Source organism: Oncorhynchus masou, chromosome 12 (assembly GCF_036934945.1).
Source record: "Oncorhynchus masou masou isolate Uvic2021 chromosome 12, UVic_Omas_1.1, whole genome shotgun sequence".
Classification (NCBI taxonomy): domain Eukaryota; kingdom Metazoa; phylum Chordata; class Actinopteri; order Salmoniformes; family Salmonidae; genus Oncorhynchus; species Oncorhynchus masou.
In genome coordinates this window covers 87,145,742-87,170,159 of record NC_088223.1, presented here as the reverse complement: position 1 = coordinate 87,170,159, position 24,418 = coordinate 87,145,742, and the positions used below count along the sequence as shown (strand labels likewise).

The following is a 24,418-nucleotide window of genomic DNA, read 5'->3' as shown; positions in this document are numbered from 1 at the left end:
ATTTGATGAGCTTCAGCTTTGAAAAGCTCCTCTCTGCTCAGTTACGGTTACTGGAAGAGTAAGACCAATTCTGAGAGCTTGTCTCAAGTCAGGCAAGTTCTTCAGTTCCTGTGCAAGATCTCTGCCATCCAAGTCGGAGTGTTCTTTATAGTGCAGTGTCATACTAAAGGCCTCACAGTGTTCTGTCAGCTCCTCATTGGAGAGACATTGGAAGGTTGACAGCACTCCAAACTTCTCCCCCACATTTTCCAATGTGGAAAATCTTTCCTGAAGGGCTGAGGTTGCAGCATCAACAACAACATTGAAAAATGTCACCACCAGCTTCTTTGGGGCATCACTCAAAGGCTCATCAAATGATTTGTATGAAATCTGCCGATTTGTGGACCTCAGCCTTTTTTTGTTGTAGAACGCCCTCTACATTCATACCCTCGCAAATATCTTTGGCTGACGTTTGTGCTTTAGCAAGTATCCTTGGCTGACGTTTGTACAGTCATAAAGCCTGTCACGCTGTAGTTGCTGAGACCTCTCTCTGTCTTTCTGAGAAGTCTGACTGCAACATCCACATGCATCCTGGGAGACGGCATCAGCTTGCTCACATGTTGGATCTGGATCAAGATGTCGTACCACACCATTGTACAGATGCTGAAGCGGTATGATCCCACCTCCTCTGACAAGGACTGGACCACAATCTTTAATCACAGGGTCTTTGGTTTAATCCCTCACCTCAATCAGTGTCTCTCTCACCTCTGCTGCCTGATACCTCAGTGCCTCTCTCACTGCTGCTGTCTGACACCTCAGTGTCTCTCTCACTGCTGCTGCCTGATACCTCAGTGCCTCTCTCACCGCTGCTGCCTGATACCTCAGTGTCTCTCTCACCTCTGCTGTCTGATACCTCAGTGTCTGCTGCCTGATACCTCAGTGTCTCTCACACCTCTGCTGTCTGATACCTCAGTGTCTCTCTCACCGCTGCTGCCTGATACCTCAGTGTCTCTCTCACCGCTGCTCCTGATACCTCAGTGTCTCTCTCACCGCTGCTGCCTGATACCTGTGTCTCTCTCACTGCTGCCTGATACCTCAGTGTCTCTCTCACCGCTGCTGCCTGATACCTCAGTGTCTCTCACACCTCTGCTGCCTGATACCTCAGTGCCTCTCTCACCGCTGCTGCCTGATACCTCAGTGTCTCTCTCACCTCTGCTGTCTGATACCTCAGTGTCTCTCTCACCTCTGCTGCCTGATACCTCAGTGTCTCTCTCACCTCTGCTGTCTGATACCTTAGTGTCTCTCTCACTGCTGCTGTCTGATACCTCAGTGTCTCTCTCACCTCTGCTGTCTGATTCCTCAGTGTCTCTCTCACCTCTGCTGTCTGATACCTCATTGGCTCAACACTCTTAACTTTACTCTCCCACCTTGTCTCAGTCCACATCTTCAAAGTGATGTCCACATGTGGCTGAGAACAAGGTGTAACGTTTGTTTTTATGATGCCAAAGTAACCTGTGGCATTGACAGAACTTTTAGCAGCATCAGCCACATCCAGGTTCAATGTGTGAGCCCCACATGGCATAAATAGAGCTCTCTGATTCATTTCCAGGAGTCTGGCTTGGATACCTTTGTTTTTGCCTCTCGTGTTGACCCCATTATCATAAGACTGTCCTCTGCAGTCCTCAAAATGAATTTTTAGCTCCTCTAATCTTTTGAGAATCGCGGATGCCAAATGTTGGCACGTGGACTCCTCTGCCTCCAAAAAAACCCATAAAATGTTCCTTTATGTGGGGCTCCTCCTTCAGTGACAATTCTAATCACAGCGGACAACTGTTCAGTGTGGCTGACATCTGAGGTGTAATCTAGAATGATAGAGAAGAATTCTGCCAGCTTGATGTCTCTCAACGTTATTGAAATGCTGCTCAACAAATCAATGAGTTCATTCTGTATTTGGTAGCCAAGGTGGTGTGACTTGAGGTCCCTTTTTGGACACGGTTAATGTGCTCTTTCATGACTGGATCAAATTGTGCCATCAGTTCAACCTCTTTGAGGATATGTCCATTTGATGGAGAGCTGTATTTATGTGGCCCCTTAGTGTCAGATTTCTAATTGCCAGAGAGTGCACAATAGCAGTCAGACGTGTCAACACCTCTCTCCATCTCATGCTTATCAATTGTTTCCCCTTTTTTGATCTTCATTGCCAGTTCTTTACATGTTTTCATGCAGTTTTGGTGTTCTGGGCTGCTGTCGTGTGAAGTCAGCAAAGAAGGTGCATGTTTTCAGTCTGTCAGACCTGAGTTTGCTCAATTAATTTTCTTCTTAGAAGCAGAAGAGGCTTTTGTTTCTTTAAAATAATACACCAACCAAATTCTAGAGATTTTTTTTACCACTCACCAAGGTCTTCCTGAAATACTGGTGGTGGCAACGTCCATCACTCTCATTCCTTGGGAAAACAAAGTTAGGTGGTACCTCACTTGGTCCTCTGCAAACTAGTTGTGTCCAAATTCTGTCAGTCAGAACAGAAGGCCAGTCAGCAGGGTCTGTAGACAGTGGTTAGTCCTCAGTCAGCAGGGTCTGTAGACAGTGGTTAGTCCTCAGTCAGCAGGGTCTGTAGACAGTGGTTAGTCCTCAGTCAGCAGGGTCTGTAGACAGTGGTTAGTCCTCAGTCAGCAGGGTCTGTAGACAGTGGTTAGTCCTCAGTCAGCAGGGTCTGTAGACAGTGGTTAGTCCTCAGTCAGCAGGGTCTGTAGACAGTGGTTAGTCCTTAGTCAGCAGGGTCTATAGACAGTGGTTAGTCCTCAGTCAGCAGGGTCTGTAGACAGTGGTTAGTCCTCAGTCAGCAGGGTCTGTAGACAGTGGTTAGTCCTCAGTCAGCAGGGTCTGTAGACAGTGGTTAGTCCTCAGTCAGCAGGGTCTGTAGACAGTGGTTAGTCCTCAGTCAGCAGGGTCTGTAGACAGTGGTTAGTCCTCAGTCAGCAGGGTCTGTAGACAGGGGTTCATCCTCAGTCAGCAGGGTCTGTAGACAGTGGTTAGTCCTCAGTCAGCAGGGTCTGTAGACAGTGGTTAGTCCTCAGTCAGCAGGGTCTGTAGACAGTGGTTAGTCCTCAGTCAGCAGGGTCTGTAGACAGTGGTTAGTCCTCAGTCAGCAGGGTCTGTAGACAGTGGTTAGTCCTCAGTCAGCAGGGTCTGTAGACAGTGGTTAGTCCTCAGTCAGCAGGGTCTGTAGACAGTGGTTAGTCCTCAGTCAGCAGGGTCTGTAGACAGGGGTTCATCCTCAGCAACAGGATTTGGTGGGGATGCTGCTACAGGCATTTCTAATGGAGAACACATGGACATTACTTTAAACACGTTATTCACCGCATTTATAGTGGTGGATCATCCCACATACATACCCAATAATAATAAAATCGTCATTGTTACCTACAATATGGAAACTTGAAACTTTGCGAGAGGAAATTATTTATTTTGTTTATGTTATGCAGGAATGCACACATAAACACATGTGCGTGTACCCACACACACACACACACACACACACACACACACACACACACACACACACACACACACACACACACACACACACACACACACACACACACACACACACACACACACACACACACACACACACACACACACACACACACACACACACACACACACACACACACACACACACACACACACACACACACACACACACACACACACGTGCGTGCGCACAAACACACCTGAAGGCTCCTGCTGGGTAGAAGTGGAAGCAAATGGGTCTTCATCCTCATCCTCAGGCTCAGACAACTTTTGTGAAGAGGCCTGTGTGTCTGAGGAGGTGGATGGCTCCTCATCTTGAGGCTCTGAGATCATTTCTGAAGAGGCCTGTGTGGCTGAGGAGGTGGATGGCTCTTCATCCTGGCCAGTGCCAGACGGTGCTCCAAAATATTTCAGAAGTACCCCTGAATTTGCATTGAAATACAGTATTTGAGTCTGACACCCTAAATACATTTGTTGCACAATTAAATATACATGTCATTATGCACAATTTATCAAACTTTCAGATAGGAACCAAATGAACCATACAACCTCATTGGCTAATTCTAGGCATGAGACACCCCAAAATACTCAATATATCACAAAAGGTACAAAATATAAGCATAATATAGACGTCTTTTAAGTTAGCCTCCTTACTGAGCTCAGGACCTAGTCAATACCATCACAGAAAACCTTTATGATGTCACCTCAGTGAACGTTAACCAAATCAAGAATGTGCTAGTTAGGTTTTAATCGTTTTGCTGCAGGCTACACACATTATCATGTGAAATTATATCCAATGTTATGTAAGCTAGTTGGACAGAAAACTGAATATTGTCGCCCTTCAGTGGGGAGAACAAGTATTTGATACACTGCCGATTTTGCAGGTTTTCCTACTTACAAAGCATGTAGAGGTCTGTAATTTTTATCATAGGTATACTTCAACTGTGAGAGACGGAATCTTAAAACAAAAATCCAGAAAATCACATTGTATGATTTAAGTAATTTCTTTATTTTATTGCATGACATAAGTATTTGATACATCAGAAAAGCAGAACTTAATATTTGGTACAGAAACCTTTGTTTGCAATTACAGAGATCATACATTTCCTGTAGTTCTTGACTAGGTTTGCACATACTGCAGCAGGGATTTTGGCCCACTCCTCCATACAGACCTCCAGATTTCGGGGCTGTCACTGGGCAATACGGACTTTCAACTCCCTCCAAAGAGTTTCTATTGGGTTCAGGTCTGGAGACTGGCTAGGCCACTCCAGGACCTTGAGATGCTTCTTACAGAGCCACTCCTTAGTTACCCTGGCTGTGTGTTTCAGGTCGTTGTCATGCTGGAAGACCCAGCTTCAATGCTCTTACTGAGGAAAGGAGGTTGTTGGCCAAGATATCGCGATACATGGCCCCATCCATCCTCCCCTCAGTACAGTGCAGTCGTCCTGTCCCCTTTGCAGAAAAGTATCCCCAAAGAATTATGTTTCCACCTCCATGCTTCACGGTTGGGATGGTGTTCTTGGGGGTTGTACTCATCCTTCTTCCTCCAAACACAGCGAGTGGAATTTAGACCAAAAAGCTCTATTTTTGTCTCATCAGACCACATGACCTTCTCCCATTCCTCCTCTGGATCATCCAGATGGTCATCGGCAAACTTCAGACGGGCCTGGACATGCGCTGGCTTGAGCAGGGGGACCTTGCGTGCGCTGCAGGATTTTAATCCATGACGGCGTAGTGTGTTACTAATGGTTTTCTTTGAGACTGTGGTCCCAGCTCTCTTTTGGTCATTGACCAGGTCCTGCCGTGTAGTTCTGGGCTTATCCCTCACCTTCCTCACGAGGTGAGATCTTGCATGGAGCCCCAGACCGAGGGTGATTGACCATCAGCTTCAACTTCTTCCATTTTCAAATAATTGCGCCAACAGTTGTTGCCTTCTCACCAAGCTGCTTGCCTATTGTCCTGTAGCCCATCCCAGTCTTGTGCATGTCTACAATTTGATCCCTGATGTCCTTACACCCTCTCTGGTCTTGGCCATTGTGGAGAGGTTGGAGTCTGTTTGATTGAGTGTGTGAACAGGTGTCTTTTATACAGGTAACGAGTTCAAACAGGTGCAGTAAATACAGGTAATGAGTGGAGAACAGGTGGGCTTCTTAAATAAAAACTAACAGGTCTGTGAGAGCTGGAATTCTTACTGGTTGGTAGGTGATCAAATACTTGTCATGCAATAAAATGCAAATTAATTACTTAAAACTCATACAATGTGATTTTCTGGATTTTTGTTTTAGATTCCGTCTCTCACAGTTGAAGTGTACCTATGACAAAAATTACAGACCTCTACATGCTTTGTAAGTATGAAAACCTGCAAAATTGGCAGTGTATCAAATACTTGTTCTCCCCACTGTATGTGTAATAGCATAGAAAGCAACATAGGCTAAGTGTTATACTAGTCTATTTCATTAAATGCATAATATTATAGTCATAAAGAGAGGACATAGCTGCATAGCTTTATCTTTCACGAGTTTCTGCTCCTCTTCTTTCCTCTTTTTCCTAAACTGGACACCTGATGGCTTAGACCTTTTCTTATCCATTTGTGTTGATTTTGCACTCAAGCATCAATACATTACCCATCCCCCAACACTGTCAACCAAGAGTCAAGACTACATTACCCATCCCCCAACACTGTCAACCAAGAGTCAAGACTACATTACCCATCCCCCAACACTGTCAACCAAGAGTCAAGACTAAACCAATTCACCTTGGTGGTGTGAAGACTGGTTTTATATTGTTCTTAACGATTTCACACAAACCAGAAAAAAATGCAACTACATGTCTGTGAAACTATATATTCAAACTATTATGGATGAATTGTGGTTTATTTGGTAGCATTTCGCAGTGTGACTGATTGTACTAATTTCATTAGTATTGTACAAAGTTAGAGGTGCGCTATTTGATAGATTCCCCGCTCCCCCTACCTCGGGCTTCCAGTGGGGAGACCTGAGGTCAACCTACCCCCGCCCCCCTCCCCATCTCGTACTTCTGAGTGGGAGACCTTCCCAGGCAGTAGCCTGCCTAGCTCACAAACTAGAATCAGGGCTCCCACTCTGACAAGGTTAATTGACCCACAGTCCCACACGGTGACATGATATCATTTACGTCACGTGCAAATGAGCGATAGAAAACTGATCGCGCAAATGTCACCATTCCAAATGTTTTTCTTAGGGCGCACAGTGCCGACCCCGGCAAGATGCTGCCCTGGGCGGCTGCCCATGTAGCCCATACCTAAATCTGCCACTGCTCCCAGGTACTTGTATGAGGTGACCACCTCAAGCTCTAAACCCTCAGAAGTAGTAATCACATCTGTGGGGAGAGGGGCATTCTTCTTACCAAACCACATGACCTTTGTTTTGGAGGTGTTCAGAACAAGGTTAAAAGTAGAGAAAGCTTGTTGGCCACTAAGAAAGCTTTGCTGTGGAGCATTTAACACACAATCTAGGGAAGGTCTAGCTGAGTATAAGGCTGTATCATCTGCATATAAATGGATGAGACAGATTCCTACTGCCTGAGCTATGTTGTTGATGTAAATTGAGAAGAGCGTGGGGCCTAGGATTGAGCCTTGGGGGTACTCCCTTGGTGACAGGCAGTGGCTGAGACAGCAGATTTTCTGACTTTATACCCTGCACTCTTCGAGAGGTAGTTAGCAAACCAGGCCAAAGACTCCTCAGAGACACCAATACTCCTTAGCCGGCCCACAAGAACGGAATGGTCTACCGTATCAAAAGTTTTGGCCAAGTCAATAAAAATAGCACATTGCTTAGAATCAAGGGCAATGGTGACATCATTGAGGACCTTAAAGGTGGCAGGGACACATCCATAACCTGAGCAGAAACCCGATTGCATACCCGAGAGAATACTATAGACATCAAGAAAGCCAGTCAATTGATTATTGACAAGTTTTTCCAACACTTTTGATAAACAGGACAAAATATAAATAGGCCTATAACAGTTAGGATCAGCTTGATCTCCCCCTTTAAATATAGGACAAACCGTGGCTGCCTTCCAAGCAATGGGAACCTCCCCAGAAAGGAGATACAGGTTAAAAGGTCAGAGATAGGGTTGGTGATGATAGGGGCAGCAACCTTAAAGAAGAAAGGATCTAAACCATCTGACCCAGATGTTTTTTTGGGGTCACGTTTAAGGAGCTCCTTCAGCACCTCGGACTAGGTGACTGCCTGCAGGGAGACACTTTGTAGTGGGGCAGGGGGAAAAGAGGGAGAAGCATTGAGGATAGTCGCATTAGAAGGGGTGGCATATAAGGAAATGTTGGACGGGCAAGGAGGCATGGTTGAGTCAAATAGGAATCCTGACTTAATGAAGTGGTGATTAAAGAGCTCAGCCATGTGATCCTTGTCAGTAACAACCACATCATCAACATTAAGGAACATGAGCAGCTGAGGAGGAGGGTTTATTCTCCAGGTCTCTAACCGTTTTCCAGAACTTCTTGGGATTAGACCCACAGAGAGAGAAGAGGTCCTTAAAGTAACTAACTTTGGCCTTCCGGATAGCCTGAGTGCACTTATTTCTCATTTGCCTGAACGAGAGCCAGTCAGCCTGAGTATGCATGTGCCGAGCCTTTCACCAAATGCAATTCTTGAGGTGGAGTAACTCTGCCAGATCACATTCGAACCAGGGGCTGAACCTGTTTTTAATTCTAATTTTCTTGATGGGGTGTGTTTGTTAACAATAACACTGAAAATATCAAAAAAAGAAGGGGATCAGAGGGGATCAAGCTGATTCTATACCATTTTACAGAGGCCAGTTCACAAAGGAATTAACGTTTTTTAGCAAGTGTCTATGACAAAGCAGGACATGTCGTTTCACTGAGAAACCATTACGAACACAGTCTATAAAACAGTGATCACTATGGTCATTACAGAAAACACCACACTGATATCTATCAGGATTAGTCCCGAGTGTGGGAACAAAGATAGTCTGTCCAACGGTTGGGTAAAGAAGGTTTTTATTCAACAAAGCATACGGGAGCCACGAGGCAAATAGCAAAAGATTATTCAAATAAGTACTTTTCATATATAGACTATGCACAGCTGCTTATGCTATATATATTTTTAATACGATGTGTTCATTAGTTATATTAATATTGCATATAATGCATTTCCCATTTATATTGAACACCCAATCTTTTCATTGAAAAACGCGCTTCAAATAGCACGCACTTTTTGGATTTGTGGTTTGCCGTACAACAACAGAAATGGCCTCTTCCCAGGACGTCCACGTCCGAATTTGTGGACAAGAAATAATCAAATATGATCTCGAAATTAAAGCTCTCATTCAGGTAGCTATATTTTATTAACTGTTTACTTATTTTTTTTTATTCATTTTGTGTAATTTCAATTTGTGATTGGGGGACAAGTCAGTGTACATTTGGCAAACTAACCTAGCCTAGCGAGCTACTGTAATTGTTGAGAGAAAGCGATGCAATAAACTATTAAACAAATGTGGATTGTATTGAATGGTCAGTTAAAGTTTAAAAAGTATGTATCTTATCTTGCTTAGGACATTAGAGAATGTCCGGGGCCACAAAGTGTGTTGATGGATTTCAACTCCGAAGTAAAAGAGCGATTCAATCAGCTACGACTGAGAATCCAGGTATGTAATTCAATGCATTAGTTTAACTTACTTTACATCTCATTCATTGTGATCAGCTAGATAAAACTCTTCTGACCTATACATTCAATTCACAGAATATGGAGCAAATGGCCAAGGAACAAGACCGAGAAACAGAAAAACAAGCCATCTTGAGTGAGACAGAGAGTAATCGTAGACAGATGCTGAGGTATGAGATTGGAATCCAGATTCATATTTAAAATGTAATTGATCTCACAATTCCTCTTGGAATTCCTTAACTGAATATTTTCAAAATATTCCCTCTACAGTAACCAGACAGCTTGGAGGAAGGCAAACCTGGCATGTAAACTGTCCATTGACAACCTTGAGAAAGATGAGCTGTTGTATGGTGGAGACTCCACTGTGCGACAACGGTGTGTGTTGCTCTTCTCTTCACTCACAGCTGCTTTATTAACCCTCTATATGTCCAGTTTCTGATTCCTGCAATCCTCATTCGTCACAGCTTTCTTCTGCACTTTTTCAAGAAACGTATTAACGTGCAAGTGGACAAATACCCCTTTGACAGGGACAGAAAGTTGGAATTGCATTGGAATTAATTGCAGTGTGTGTCCCCTCTCAGAAAAGCAACTAAGGAGAGTTTGGTCCAGACATCCGGTGATATCACAGAGAGCCTGATGAGCATCAGTCGTATGATGGCTCAGTCGGTGTCGCAGAGCGAGGAGACCATCGGCACTCTGGGTAAGAGACTACTCATTCGGGAAGGGAGAACAGTCACAAAATGGGTGCCAATGGTTAGGGCTTGCAGACCTACAATAATAATATATGCCATTTTGCAATGTTTTTATCCAAAGCGACTTAGTCATACTTGCATACATTTTTACTTATGGGTGGTCCCGGGAATCGAACCTACAACCAAACAAAGATATGATAACTCTATTGTCCATTTATCTGAAAATGTATGTTGTGATGTTCACATACAAAATACACAAAGCCAATACACTATAGTACAATACATAAATTGCTGGAAAGTGAGCACACAAATATTCACAGCCTCGTCCTTTTGGCATACTGCCCCTAGTGTCCCTGTTGGTGCTAGGCTTTGTCCACTAGTCTAGAATACTTTGCATTTCCAGCACTTTTTGTAATTCATCCCAGCAACGCTCTTATTAATCTAGGATAAATGAGTCATTATGTACACATTTTCTCCTGTATGTAGCTACGTCTTCAAGAACAGTCCTGGAAACTGATGAAGAGTTCAAAGCCATGACAGGAACCATACATTTGGGAAGGAAACTGATCTCAAAATATAACAGACGAGAATTGACTGACAAACTACTCATCTTTCTAGCAGTGGCTTTGTTTTTAGCCACTGTCTTGTACATTTTGAAAAAAAGGCTGTTCCCATTCATTTAGAGAGAACTGTGAGCAATTTCCTGTTATTCATTATTTTTTTTTGTCCCTTGATATCTGTCCAAAACTGTCTGTAATATAACTACAGTCATGCCTGTCTTGTGCATTTCCATTATGCACCTTCCCCAGACTGTCTACAGAACTGTCAGACTATTTTTTTTAAATGTTTTATTTAACCTTTATTTAACTAGGCAATTAAGTTAAGAACAAATTCTTATTTACAATGATTGACTAGGAACAATGAGTTAACTGCCTTGTTCAGGGGCTGAACGACAGATTTTTACCTTGTCGGCTCGGGGATTCGATCACTGGCCCAGAACTGTGTCAGGCTGTCTGCAGAACTGTGTCAGGCTGTCTGCAGAGCTGTCAGGCTGACATGCATTATCTATCTATACCACAGAGGAATAACCTTGTTTAAGGGCTCATAGCTGGCAGGGGCACTTTTTAAAATATATATTTTTTTTTTATCCCATTGCCCTACTTATTCTTACTGTACAGTTTACCTGGAATGTACAACCTGGCCGTAGTCCATATACAACAAGAAGGAAATGGTTACTGTAGATCTGTATTGCTGATGGAATAGTGTTCCCAAAACACATGTATTTAGCAAATTGTTGTGAGAGACTACTTATTGTATAAAAGAATCAACTGTTTTACAACATTTTGAATAAACAAATATGTTTCTCAAGTCTCTTTTAATTATTGCTAGCTAGCTGAAAGCTCTGTCTTCACTTTCACATAAGGACAGATATACATGTACCATAATAAAGTTTAGGTATGGTGTGGCTATTATGAAGCTTTAGCTACCCAGGCCTACGATATGAAGGCAGTGCGCCTTGGCGGTCCAAATAACAGTTGAACTTGAGGTGAGGAAGTTTCAGACCTACCAGAGTTACTCCTTTAATATAATGCTTATCTTTATACAAAATATTCAGAGAAATTAACAAATTACCCTCCTCCTGTATGTCTATCTGTATAGCAGATGCAGTAGCCATCTGACATTAAGAAATGCATGTCGGTGTCGTAGCATGCCTGTGTCGTAGCATGCCTGTGTCGTAGCATGCCGGTGTCGTAGCATGCCTGTGTCGTAGCATGCCTGTGTCGTAGCATGCCTGTGTCGTAGCATGCCTGTGTCGTAGCATGCCACCGGCATATCTCCATCTCTCTGAGGTTAGGCCTAAGCTTCTCTTTGTTTATATATTAAAATATGAATATCATACAGTAGACAACTCAGCCTGTAGGTCTTTGCATGCAGTGCCCTGATACATTTAGTGCTCAAATCTCTGAGACCTGAACTCTTGAGGTGGACAATTATTGTTTTAGAAATCCCCCCAGATAATAGGCTATAAAGTTTTGCATATGCTACACATCGAAACACAAGGAATAGGGTTTTTGTCATAGGCTGTTTTTAAGGACATGTAAATGTGTCTCATTTGGCAAACATCCCTTGTTTATTGATGGTGCTAGCTGTGTTGGATCTGAATGCCCATTAAATTTGTAATTTGTCCAGTATATTAAAATCTTCCCTGTCATGTTGTCTAGCGCCAAATTTTTCTAAAGGAAACTCTGAAATGGCATTTTTTTTTGAAGGTTTTTGAATATTCACATAAATCTGTCGCCAATTGGAAGGAAACCTAGCTATAGACACCCTAGAGACTCTGGCAACTCACTAGTCCAGTGTCACTTTGAATATGCCTAAACATGATTCATCAGCAGCCCCAAACGTCTGAAAATTAAGCTACCACCCAAACAAGCTTGTAAGAATTGTACTTAATCTCTCCCCTTATACTTATCTGGAGGTTGATAGACACATTACATAGACAAAAATATCCATCTACGCTGAACACAAATATAAAGCAACATGTAAAGTGTTGGTCCCATGTTTCATTAGCTGAAATAGAAGATCCCAGAAATGTTCCATACGCACAAAAAGAGTATTTCTCTCATTTTGTGCACAAAATTGTTTACATACTTGTTAGTGAGCAGTTTGTCTGTAATACATCCTTGTGGGTTAAAACGCATTCTTTGAAATTGTTGCGTTACATTTGTTTTTGTTCAGTAGCCAAACAAAAAGACCTGTGACTGGCATTATAAGGGAATACGTTGCATTATCATTGACAATCATACGAGGTTTGCCCCTTTGAGCAAAATTTAATGTAAATATATTTGTTATTTTATTTAAGGGGTCACGATAGAAATATGTCCCCAATTTTGTGCAATCCGAGTCATTTGAAAAGTGTATATGTATTTAAATGACAAATAAAATCAATCCAAACTGTGCAGCGGACAATTGAATGAAAAGCGACATGCTACAAAACACCAAAAAGTCTAACATTCGGAAAATGTCAACCAAACCTTCTATACTGGGTAAACCTACAAGTGTCCGTAGTCGGTATGCTTCATTGGTTGGTGCAGAGAAACGTGGAAATTGTTGCATATATTTTATATAACTATAAATCTGATTAACCCCTAGCTGATCGTAGTGTAATGAAACAGGCTCCAGGGAGAGTTCTCATCTGGGCTGACCGGCAAACCCTCAGCCTTCTGGCCCGTAGCGGCAGCGAATTTGCCACAGAAGTCAATATTTCATAAACAGGGCCGCTATGGTTATTTGTGGTCGTAAACATGAGGCAAGTCTATGAGAGGGTGTTCAAGACATTTAAAAATAGGGTCATGTGAATATTTTTTAAACTTGAACGAATTGAGGGTGACTAGTCTCTCGCTCAGTAAATATTGGGGTGGCTGAATAGTGTCCACTTTCGAGTCCCCCAATATGTCCTACCAGTAGATGGCAGTAAGCAACAGTATTATGCACAGATGTTGTCTATGTACATCTGATTTTGGCAAATTTTACAATATTGACGCGATACAACTTTTGCGCAACCTTACGTTGATTGTTCTGCACGTCAGTGTCATTTACGTTAGATTTAACAATTTGCACTGAGATGAGACTCAATCCAACTAGTAGAATTTGTTAGTTTTATTCAACAATATGCTTATAAAATGATTACAATGCATTGTCATAGATTTAAAACAGCAAAGTATCTGAAATGTTTAATGTCCAAAATAACTAAAATGAAAAGTATAAAATGGTAGTTTGCTTGTATCAAGGCCTAACCCTACACCACAAATAAAAGGTAATGCATAGCATAAGAAAAGTAGTCAAAATAAATAAAAGTTAAATAGACATTGAATCAAACTTCGTAAGAAATAAGTTGCTGTTTTCAAGTACAGAGTCTGAATGCAGTCATCCACTTGACATTTAGCCGATAGTACTGACAGAAGTTGTGTAGAGGGCAGTTGATGCTCATCTTACACATGCACAACTGGACATACCAAAAGAAAATCCACATCATACAAGCCAACTGTACAAAATGTGTAAAAAAAAAAAAGTAATAAAAAAATGAATGTGTGAGATAGCAGAGTGTCTGTTGTATTCATACCAGTTCAATGTCCTCTGAAAGTGTCCCGTATTAAACATCTCTAGAGCTGGCATGACTGGTGAGGTAGGTTACTTGGAGTACTATTGAGGTTACTACTAAAGGACAAGCTAGCTAGTTGGATCAAAAGCTAGTAAAAACATTCAAACTGTCAGATTTGAAAATGTTTGACAAGACATTCTGTGGTCATCCTGTGTGAAAAATGAAAAATTGCAGTAGACCCTGATACATATAAACGAAGGCCTCAGTGAGAACAGGCTAAGACTCACCATTCCATTTAACTAATACATTTTGATGGGTCTCATTGTTTTGTTATAACACCTGAGGTTTCCTTATGTTTGCCTTTGAGTGAACATGCATTACCATGTTTGAGTTTATGGTTGTGAGATCTTTTTAAATGAGCTTTCCTGATTGTGGTAGAAGGGCCACTTGTCAGCCAAGCTGTTACTTGTGATGAGACATCACACAAGGCATCATATGGGCCAGTAATGGACTTCTCTTTGCAGAGTTGATGTGACATTGAGTTGTACGGTTCACTTTTGTACTTGCAAATAAATAGTTTCCGCAGAAACAGCGACAGCTTGCGTAAGCACAATTCTCTACACAAGTTTATTTACGGTAGCGCTAGTATTTAGTTAAAACAAATGCAGTATTGAAACTAGTTGACAGAATGTAAAACACAATAGACAGTTTACTTATAAATTTACCTCATCTTCTGGATACCTAGAAAAATAGGACCTAGAGTGAGTCAGCCATCCAAGATGTGGGTTTAATTAAGTGTAAGGGCTCTTTAAAAACCTAATTTATCAAACTATAAGTCATAACTTTGTGTGTAATACCAAGTTAATGTCTAGCTAAACCTGGAATATTGCAGTCACAATTTTGGGAAGAAGTGTAAGAACTTCCAACCAGTTCCAATAGAGTCCTTGCTGTGACGAACTCTTACATCTTTACTGAACTAACAGATACCTGGATCTGTATAAATGGTTTATACTGTAAGATTGATATGCCCATGATTTACTTTTAAAAAAGGAATCAAATGAAATAAATGTTACTTTAAAATATGTTTTGAATATCACTTGTAATTAAAAACAAGGAATTATTGAAAAACAAGGCCTCAAAATCTACATTTGACCAAATAAACCCTGTCACCTGTACCATTTAGGAGAGTATGAATGGAGAAGCATGGTACACGGTCATTACTCTTCCTTGTTTACAACAGAGGTCGTCTGTAGTAGGGTTGTTTCAGGGGAGGGGGGGGGTCAGAGTCATCTGTAGTGGGGTTGCTTGAGGGGAAAGGGGGTAAGAGGTAGTCTGTAGTAGGGTTGCTTGAGGGGGAAACGTGGGTCAGAGGTTAGGGGCTTATCTGTTGCGTGTTCATGCTAGGGACCTTGCACTCTGTTTCACCCCTGGACGGCGGTACTGGGTGCTTGACCAGGCAGAGCGACCCCAGGGTCTGTGGCGTCATCCAGGGGATTCTGACTGAGACTCTCAGAGGGGTGAAGGCTCCCCTCGTCACCTAGCTGGTCTGTTCTTGGTTGGTCCTGTTCGGTGTTGGGGAGGGAGAGCTGGCCAGCAGGGGGCAGTGTGCTCCTGCCCTGCAGAGAGGCAGAAGGGACAGTGATGTGTTGGGGGTCATCTGAGCGGCCCAGGGAGCACAGGCTCAGGCTGCCACACAGGGCCCCCCAGTTCAGCTCACACTGCATCCTCACTCGCCGTGCTATAGCCGTCCTCACCTCCTCACCACATCCCAGCAGGATGTTCACCAGCTCCACATGAGGCCTGACATAGGAAGAGGAACAATTATATTTCTGAATGCAGATTACTATAGTAATTTAATTCAGAGCATGTGGACTCTGGACCATTAAAATGTACTACACTGAATGGGTTTAGTATGAAATGGAAGGCCTCATGCCCACCCTTTGGGGAAGAGGTCCTGGAAGTGGATCATCTCCACCATGACGTTGACGTTCTCCCTGACAGCAGAACAAAGGTTGTGTTTGACGTAGCACTCTCTCTGCAGCTGGAACACCATCTCGTTCACCGCCAGGCACTTCCTGCTCACACAGCTGAACCGGTGCCTCAGGCCGTGGGCCATGCACTTCAGGGCATCCTTGATGAAGGACTTCCCCTTTAGAGTTCAACATAACAAAGGTTGACGTCACCTTAGGGCTGGTACAATAGTATAGCTGACAATTATGGACAATAACCATGAACTGAAGTTGTAATTGTCATATCCTCTTACATTTATTTTAGCGGGGGGGATTAAACTTTATTTTCAAGTAGATGGTTCACCCAATAGCAGTTTCATTTTTACATGAAGATGCTAAAGTTGGTAATAGTTGAGAGAAGCTTAATTTTCAAAAATTCCAAGTGGTCAAATCTAGTTGTTTGAGACGAGTGTCTCCAAAGCTGTATTGTGAAGGGGGATACCTAGTCAGTTGCACAATGCTTTCAACCAAAATGTCTTTCACATTTAACCCAGAGAGGTGTGTGTGGGGGGGGGGGGGGGGGGGGGGGGCTGCCTTAAATTGACATCCTCACCCAGGGAGCATTTATTGTTAGCGGTTAATGGTCTTGCGCAAGGGCAGAGCAGCAGATTTTTCCCACCTTGCTGGCTCGGGAAAGTAAACCAGCGACCTTTTGGTTACTGGCCCAATGCTAGGTATGTTGTAGCTTATTTTCTTATTATGACAACTGGCAATTTGCGTGACAAATATTCATAAACCAAATTTCCATAATGGTCAAAGCTATACATCTGAAGTGGCAATTTCCAAATTGTGTTGTGCTTATTAGTTATAGCACAACACATGTTTATACAGTTCCATAAAGCATGTAATGCATGTAAGCTGTAGTAGGGCATGGGGATACTGTCACTTTCTTTAACCCTCTACAATAGAAATACTCCTGAGTCACTCACAATCCAGGAGGTTAGTTGGGAGGTTTGGAAGAAGTGGGATATACCTGGGAGTCAAACTTGCCAGCATTGTGAAGAAATGTCATACAGATGTCATGTAGGCCTTGGATTTCACACGAGTTGTTGTTGAAGCATTCGAACATGCCACAGCCCACATCCCCAGCATTCACCAGACAGTGCTGGATCTCCGCTGATGGAGAGAACACGTTAGTGAACATCAGGGAGAGCATGTGAAAACTACAAGGGAACAGTAGCTTTTTAATAATAATGCAGAAATTGACCTAGTGCCAATGTGGTGGTTGCTAGGGGGATGAGAAAAAAAATCCCTAATTTTTACTAATACTTTCAATAGTGATCATGTTCCAAATACAGTAGAGATTTAAAAAAAATAAAAAAAGTCCATGATTTAGTAGCCAATTAAGCAAATAGCTTTCACAATTGCAATAGGGTTACACCAGTGATGACGACTAGGAAGATGGAATGCTGGGACCATTCGAGTGCCTGAGAGCCATGCGGCATTGTATCGGTGATTACATAAACGCAGGGGATAGGCAAAAGTACATCAATGCATTGCTAGTGTCATAACGGCTTTGATCGAAAAATAAAACATGAGCTTCCATTCAATGCATTTGTGCGTAATTGAACACAAATGGCAACTTGCGCGTTTAAAAAAAAAAGAAAAATCAAACCAATAGCAAACATTCAAGTAACCTAGTTAGAAATGTCAAAACAATATAATCATTCCTTTGTAGTCTACACAATCTACCACCTTGGCATTTATGTTTCTTATCAAAACTGATGACAGGTCATATAGGGCGCAAATAAAATAATCGAAAACATGCAAATGTATCATAACAATGATACAATTTCTAAAATTGTTATCATATTCCCGCTGGTGTGCGTGCGCCGGGGTAAAAACAGCTTGCTGTCAGAGCTTGTGTTGGCATTGAAACAGGAAGGTGCTTGGAAAAGAGCTGGCCACTAGGCGTATGGAATTACAGTGAAGTGACAGAACTAGAGATCACTGGGTACCTGCGTAGGAACAGACTATGATAAAACCACATTTCGACCACAGGTGTGTGTGTGTGTGTGTGTGTGTCACAATTTCGTAAAAAGAGTTATCCACATTGAAATCAACTTCTCCACATGAGACTAAATAACCCCAAAATACATGTTGTCATAGAATTATTGATTTTGTAATTTTGGCTCGTGACAGAATGTGAAACTCAGAATTCAAGCAGGGAATCTTTATTTTATTTTTTGAGTTCACCTGTTTAAAAAGTTATAATCCGAATTATTAATTTAAACATGCAATACACAGTAGCATTCACTTACCTGTGTTTTGCAGTGATAGTCGTCTTTTCGGCTGGTTCAAATGTTTGTCTTGAGGGATTTCGTGAAATTCGATTGGATCTGTCGCCAATAATTGCTGAAACGCTATTAAAAAGAGCGCTAAAGAAAATGTAAGTAGCATCTCCATTTGCACTATTACGCACTCAAAAAAAAAAAAAGGAAATTTAGAAAAATATTACTTTTGAATTAAGTTCAGCTTGGAACCGCGCATTAATGTCGAGAGTGAGTACGGAGAGGGTATGATGCTTCCTATATCTCCCTCAACTCGTGTCAGTTTTGATTAAGTAGCTAAGCAGGTGCTGTCATTCGTGGCTGCCGACCAATCACAGTGGCAGGCATCCACCACCAAGTTTAAAGGGCGTACGCTCAATTAAATATTCGCCTATCCTGTACTGAATAATTAGAAGCAATTAGTGACATATTACCAACGCAGTGGTGCATTGATATCATGTTTTTTTTTTATTATTCTCTGTAATAATACAATGTAAGGGTGGGGTTAGGTTTTTTCTTTTGGTTCAACTTCTGAATCATTTGTTGTTATTCACATCTAGTATTTTTTAGTAATTGCTGCTGCTGAGGTGGCACTTGAAAAACACAGAATAAAATGTTAGAATAGTTTGTACATACCCAGAGAAATGTACAATAGATGCTTATGGACTGCATGGAGTGACTTGTGGTGAGGTCAGTGGATGGGTAGTCACATTATTAAAGCCAGATGTATTCACAAATAAACCTTGATGAAGCCCAAGTTCCCCATACAAAAGATAGTTCCAACAACCAAAGTGACAGAATTTACAAAAATGTTCACCAAATGTAAATATCAATGTAGGCAAAACACACAAGTGATTTTATTTAACTAGGCAAGTCAGTTAAGAACAAATTCTTATGTTCAATGACAGCCTCGGAACAGTGGGTTAACTGCCTGTTCAGGGGCAGAATGAAAGTATTGTACTTTGTCAGCTCGGGGATTTGAACTTGCAACCTTTCAGTTACTAGTTCAACACTCTAACCACTAGGCTACCCTGCTGCCCCCACATATTTTGTATATGACAAAATGACACCCCACTCAGCTCAGCCATAGACCGATGTAGCATCCACAGTTTCAACTGATAGGTGACACTAAAATACCAATATATGCACATTTAAAACTCTACAGCCTTTTACAAGGGATTTACAATTCTTACAATGTACTGCACTGCATGCAAGCAAACACACACACACTAATAATATTATTACCCACATATATACAGTTGAAGTCGGAAGTTTACATACACTTAGGTTGGAGACATTAAAACTTGTTTTTCAACCACTCCACAAATTTCTTGTTAACAAACTATAGTTTTGGCAAGTCGGTTAGGACATCTACTTTGTACATGACACAAGTCATTTTTACAACAATTGTTCACAGACAGATTATTTCACTTATAATTCACTGTATCACAATTCCAGTGGGTCAGAGGTTTACATACACTAAGTTGACGTTCAGTCTCCTAGAGATGAACGTACTTTGGTGCGAAAAGTGCAAATCAATCCCAGAACAACAGCAAATGACCTTGTGATGATGCTGGAGGAAATGGGTACAAAAGTATCTATATCCACAGTAAAACGAGTCTTATATTGACGTAACCTGAAAGGCCACTCAGTAAGGAAGAAGCCACTGCTCCAAAACTGACATAAAAAAGTCAGACTACGTTTTGCAACTGCACATGGAGACAACGATCATACTTTTTGGAGAAATGTCCTCTGGTCTGATGAAACAAAAATAGAATGGTTTGGCCATAATGACCATAATTATGTTTGGAGGAATAAGGGGGAGGCTTGCAAGCTGAAGAATACCATCCCGACTGTGAAGCACAGAGTTGGCAGCATCATGTTGTGGGGGTGCTTTGCTGCAGGAGGGACTGGTGCACTTCTCAAAATAGATGGCATCATGAGGGGGGAAAATTATGTGGATATTTTGAAGCAACATCTCAAGGCATCAGTCAGGAAGTTCAAGCTTGGTTGCAAATGGGTCTTCCAAATGGACAATAACCCCAAGCACACTTCCAAAGTTGTGGCAAAATGGCTTAAGGACAACAAAGTCAAGGTATGTCAGAAGGTGAATTCACCAATTTGTAAGTCGCTCTGGATAAGAGCGTCTGCTAAATGACTTAAATGTAAATGTAAATGTATTGGAGTGGCCATCACAAAGCCCTGACCTCAATCCCATAGAAAATTTGAGGGCAGAACTGAAAAAGCATGTGCGAGCAAGCAGACCTACAAACCTGACTCTTACACCAGCTCTGTCTGGAGGAATGGGCCAAAATTCACCCAACTTATTATGGGAAGCTTGTGGAAAGCTATCTGAAACTTTTGACCCATGTGAAACAATTTAAGGGCAATGCTACCAAATACTAATTGAGTGTATGTACACTTCTGACCCACTGTGAATGTGATGAAAGAAATACAAGCTGAAATAAATCATTCTCTCTGCTATTATTCTGACATTTCACATTCTTAAAATAAAGTGGTGATCCTAACTGACCTAAAACAGGGAATTTTTTACTAGGATTAAATGTCAGGAATTGTGAAAAACTGAGTTTAAATGTATTTGGCTAAGGTGTATGTAAACTTCCGACTTCAACTGTATAATAAATAAGGGTTTAACTACATTTCATATCAACAATCAATGACTGAAAAAATACATTTAAAAACATGGAAGTCTCTCATCAAAACAACATTTTGGCTTGATAAATCAAACACATTCAAAGAGATTTTAACCCTCAAAATTGCAAAGGAAAATGCATTCTCAGCCCTACATTGTTGTAAATTAATTTATTTCATCTGTCCTTCAGGGTGAACCATCTCACGGACAGCGTTTAAGAATTCACAGCAGAACCACATGTCCATTACTTTATTCTGCATGGACACAACAGGCCCATGGTTGTGTGGGAGAGGCATCCCCAAGGCACAAAACGTCACACACACAAACAGTAGCACAGTTCTCCCACGCAGCACACAGGTAGGCAGCTCCATCCATTAGGGCATGGTTCCCCAACTGGTGGCCTGCGGGTGGTTTTATTTGGCCCCCAAAGTTTTCTGAGCTAAAAAAACAAATAGTTAATTGTTGGACATAAAAGACTGTAAAAACACCAGGAAATCAGCTCAAAGTTATTTTAATTTGGTTAATCTGTTCCCAAGTATTCCCAATGCATAATAGAGAGACATATGTGATCGTATACAAATAATAATAATTAGTAATAATTTATTGGATTTACATCTTTCACTATTATAACAACTGAGGTACGCAAAGCACTTTACATAGAAAAGGGAACTCACCTCATCCACCATCAATGTGTATCACGCATCTTAGTGATGAACAGTGACCATTTTTTTTGTACCAGAACCCTCACCACACATTAGCTATGATGGAGAGGTGAGGAGGGATATATGCCAATTAGGAATGAGGGGAATGATGAGTTGGCCATGATGGAATGGGGCCAGGTTGGGAATTTGGCCCTGACACCGGGTGAACACTCCGACTCTTAAAATAAGCCCCATGGGATTTTTAGTGACAACAGAGTCAGGACACCCGTTTAACATCCCATCTGAAAGACGGCACCCTATACAGGGAAATGTTCCCAAATATAATCAATATTTGAAATGATTATATTTTGTCAAATATTATATATGTTTAGGCTTCTTGCGTTCAATTTGCAGTCAATTATTTGTTTTATTATGTTCCTGCGAACTAACCATTCGCTCAAGAACAAATTGGCCCGTGGCTAAATCTAGTTGATGATCCCTGATAGGGCTTCAAGCCGGCTGGAGAGCGGAATCCTCACGCGCGAGTGCGCCCGAAAGCCGCCACTCACGTAGAATAGTTGTAGTGTGGTTAGTCACATACATCTGGTAGAAGCCAAGGCTCTGGCCAGTATTGGGTGGTGTGAGAAGCCCCATTCCCACTACGTCCACGAAGTACAGGTAGTTGTCCAAGATGTGTAAAAGTCAGGGTGAAAATGTTTTCATTGGTAACGACATTTCAGACAAGTGGTCAGTCCAGGACTCACTGTTCGCCTGTCCGACAGTTAGCAACGAGGATGGCTGTGGCCTGTCATGTCACGTCTTGTTGAGCTCCTGCATATTGCCTATGTTCTTAACTTACATTATAGTTGACGTCCCCGTTCGAACGGCATGTTACATTATTCCAACTTGGAAAATTGTTTGATTTGATAGGTTGTTTTTGCTAGCTAGTTAGCTTTGTTCAGTTCAAGGGATGCGAACGACAAATTAAGTAGACACATCCAAATGTGCAGAGTTTACCCCAGGCATTACCCACACAACATGTTTAGGCATTAAGCATACACGCAAAATATGAAATCCGCTACTTCAAACTAGGGAAAGTAGCGACACCTATGCTGGCTCTGTCCGTTAACAAGTGACGAGTCAAGAACTGCTGGGCTCGTCAAAGATTTTAAAGGTTTTGAAAATATGGAAAGCAGATATGGAAAGAAAGGCATGAATACTGCGCCTTACCTGAGGGTTTGGTGCAGTTTTAGCAGATTTTGAGATTTGAATCACCAGAATCATTAGGTAACAAAAATAATGGTATGTTTTATATACAGTACCAGTCAAACGTTTGGATACACCTACTCATTCCAGGGTTTTTCTTTATTTGGACTATTTTCTACATTGCAGAATAATAGTGAATACATCAAAACTATGACAAAGCACATATGGAATCATGTAGTAATCAAAAAACTGTTAAACAAATCAAAATATATTTAATATTTGGGATTCTTCAAAGTAGCCACCCATTGCTTGATGACAGCTTTGCACACACCTGGCATTCTCTCAACCAGCTTCACCTGTAATAGTTTTCCAACAGTCTTGAAGGAGTTCCCACATATGCTGAGCATTTGTTGGGACCACAGTGTCTCCTGATCCCTCCTGTCTCTGCCACCAGTAGTTATGCTGCAATAGTTTATGTGTTGGGGGGCTTGGGTCAGTCTGTTATATCTGGAGTATTTCTCCTGTCTTATCCGGTGTGAATTTAAGTATTATCTCTCTCTCTCTCTCTCTCTCTCTCTCTCTCTCTCTCTCTCTCTCTCTCTCTCTCTCTCTCTCTCTCTCTCTCTCTCTCTCTCTCTCTCTCTCTCTCTCTCTCTCTCTCTCAGAGGTCCTGAGCCCTAGGACCATGCCTCAGGACTACCTGGCATGATGACTCCCCAGTCCACCTGGTCATGCTGCTGCTCCAGTTTCAACTGTTCTGCCTGCGGCGATGGAACCCTGATCTGTTCACCGGACGTGCTTCCTTATCCCAGACCTGCTGTTTTCAACTCTCTAGAGACAGCAGGTGCAGTAGAGATACTCTGAATGATCGGCTATGATCGATTTAGACACCGTGCTTCTACACCTGCATTGTTTTCTGTTTGGGGTTTTAGGCTGGGTTTTTGTACAGCACTTTGTGACATCAGCTGATGTAAGAAGGGTTTTATAAATACATTTGATTGGTTGGCTGCTTTTCCTTCACTCTGTGGTCCAACTCATCCCAAACCATCTCAATTGGGATGAGGTCGGGTGATTGGGGAGGCCAGGTCATCTGATGCAGCACTCCATCCCTCTCCTTCTTGGTCAAATAGCCTTTACACAGCCTGGAGGTGTCTTGGGTCATTGTCCTGTTGAAAAACAAATGATAGTCCCACTAAGCGCAAACCAGATGGGATGGCGTATCGCTGCAGAATGCTGTGATAGCCAGGCTGGTTAAGTGTGCCTTGAAATCTAAATAAATCACCCTCAGTGTCACACCTCCTCCTCCATGCTTCATGGTGGGAACCACACATGCGGAGTTCATCCGTTCACCTACTCTGCATCTCACAAAGACACGGCGGTTGGAACCAAAAATCTCAGAGCAAAGAACAGATTTCCACCGGTCTAATGTCCATTGCTCGTGTTTCTTGGCCCAAGCAAGTCTCTTCTTATTACTGTCCTTTAGTGGAGGTTTCTTTGTAGCAATCCGACCATGAAGGCCTGATTCACGTAGTCTCCTCTGAACAGTTGATGTTGAGATGTGTCTGTTACTTGAACTATGTGAAACATTTATTTGGGCTGCAATTTCTGAGGTGCAGTGAACTCTAAATGAACTCATCCTCTGCAGGAGAGG

The 24,418-nt window shown here is 42.0% G+C and overlaps 2 protein-coding genes across 2 annotated transcripts; one reads left to right on the top strand and one right to left on the bottom strand.

Annotated features, from left to right (window-relative positions):
* Window positions 1-8,770: 8,770 nt before the first annotated feature.
* LOC135550992 (vesicle transport protein SEC20-like) lies at window positions 8,771-11,254 on the top strand. Its single transcript, XM_064982336.1, has 6 exons — window positions 8,771-8,863; window positions 9,085-9,177; window positions 9,273-9,364; window positions 9,465-9,569; window positions 9,776-9,894; window positions 10,373-11,254. Exons 1-6 carry the CDS (start codon window positions 8,780-8,782, stop codon window positions 10,567-10,569), a joined length of 690 nt encoding a protein of 229 aa, XP_064838408.1. The 5' UTR covers window positions 8,771-8,779; the 3' UTR covers window positions 10,570-11,254.
* A 2,277-nt stretch (window positions 11,255-13,531) lies between these two features.
* Window positions 13,532-18,530, bottom strand: LOC135550990 (stanniocalcin-2-like). The gene is made up of 4 exons (XM_064982332.1): window positions 18,259-18,530; window positions 16,971-17,113; window positions 15,926-16,137; window positions 13,532-15,788 (listed from the first exon to the last, which is right to left on the bottom strand). Exons 1-4 carry the CDS (start codon window positions 18,401-18,403, stop codon window positions 15,410-15,412), a joined length of 879 nt encoding a protein of 292 aa, XP_064838404.1. The 5' UTR covers window positions 18,404-18,530; the 3' UTR covers window positions 13,532-15,409.
* Between the last annotated feature and the right edge of the window lie 5,888 nt (window positions 18,531-24,418).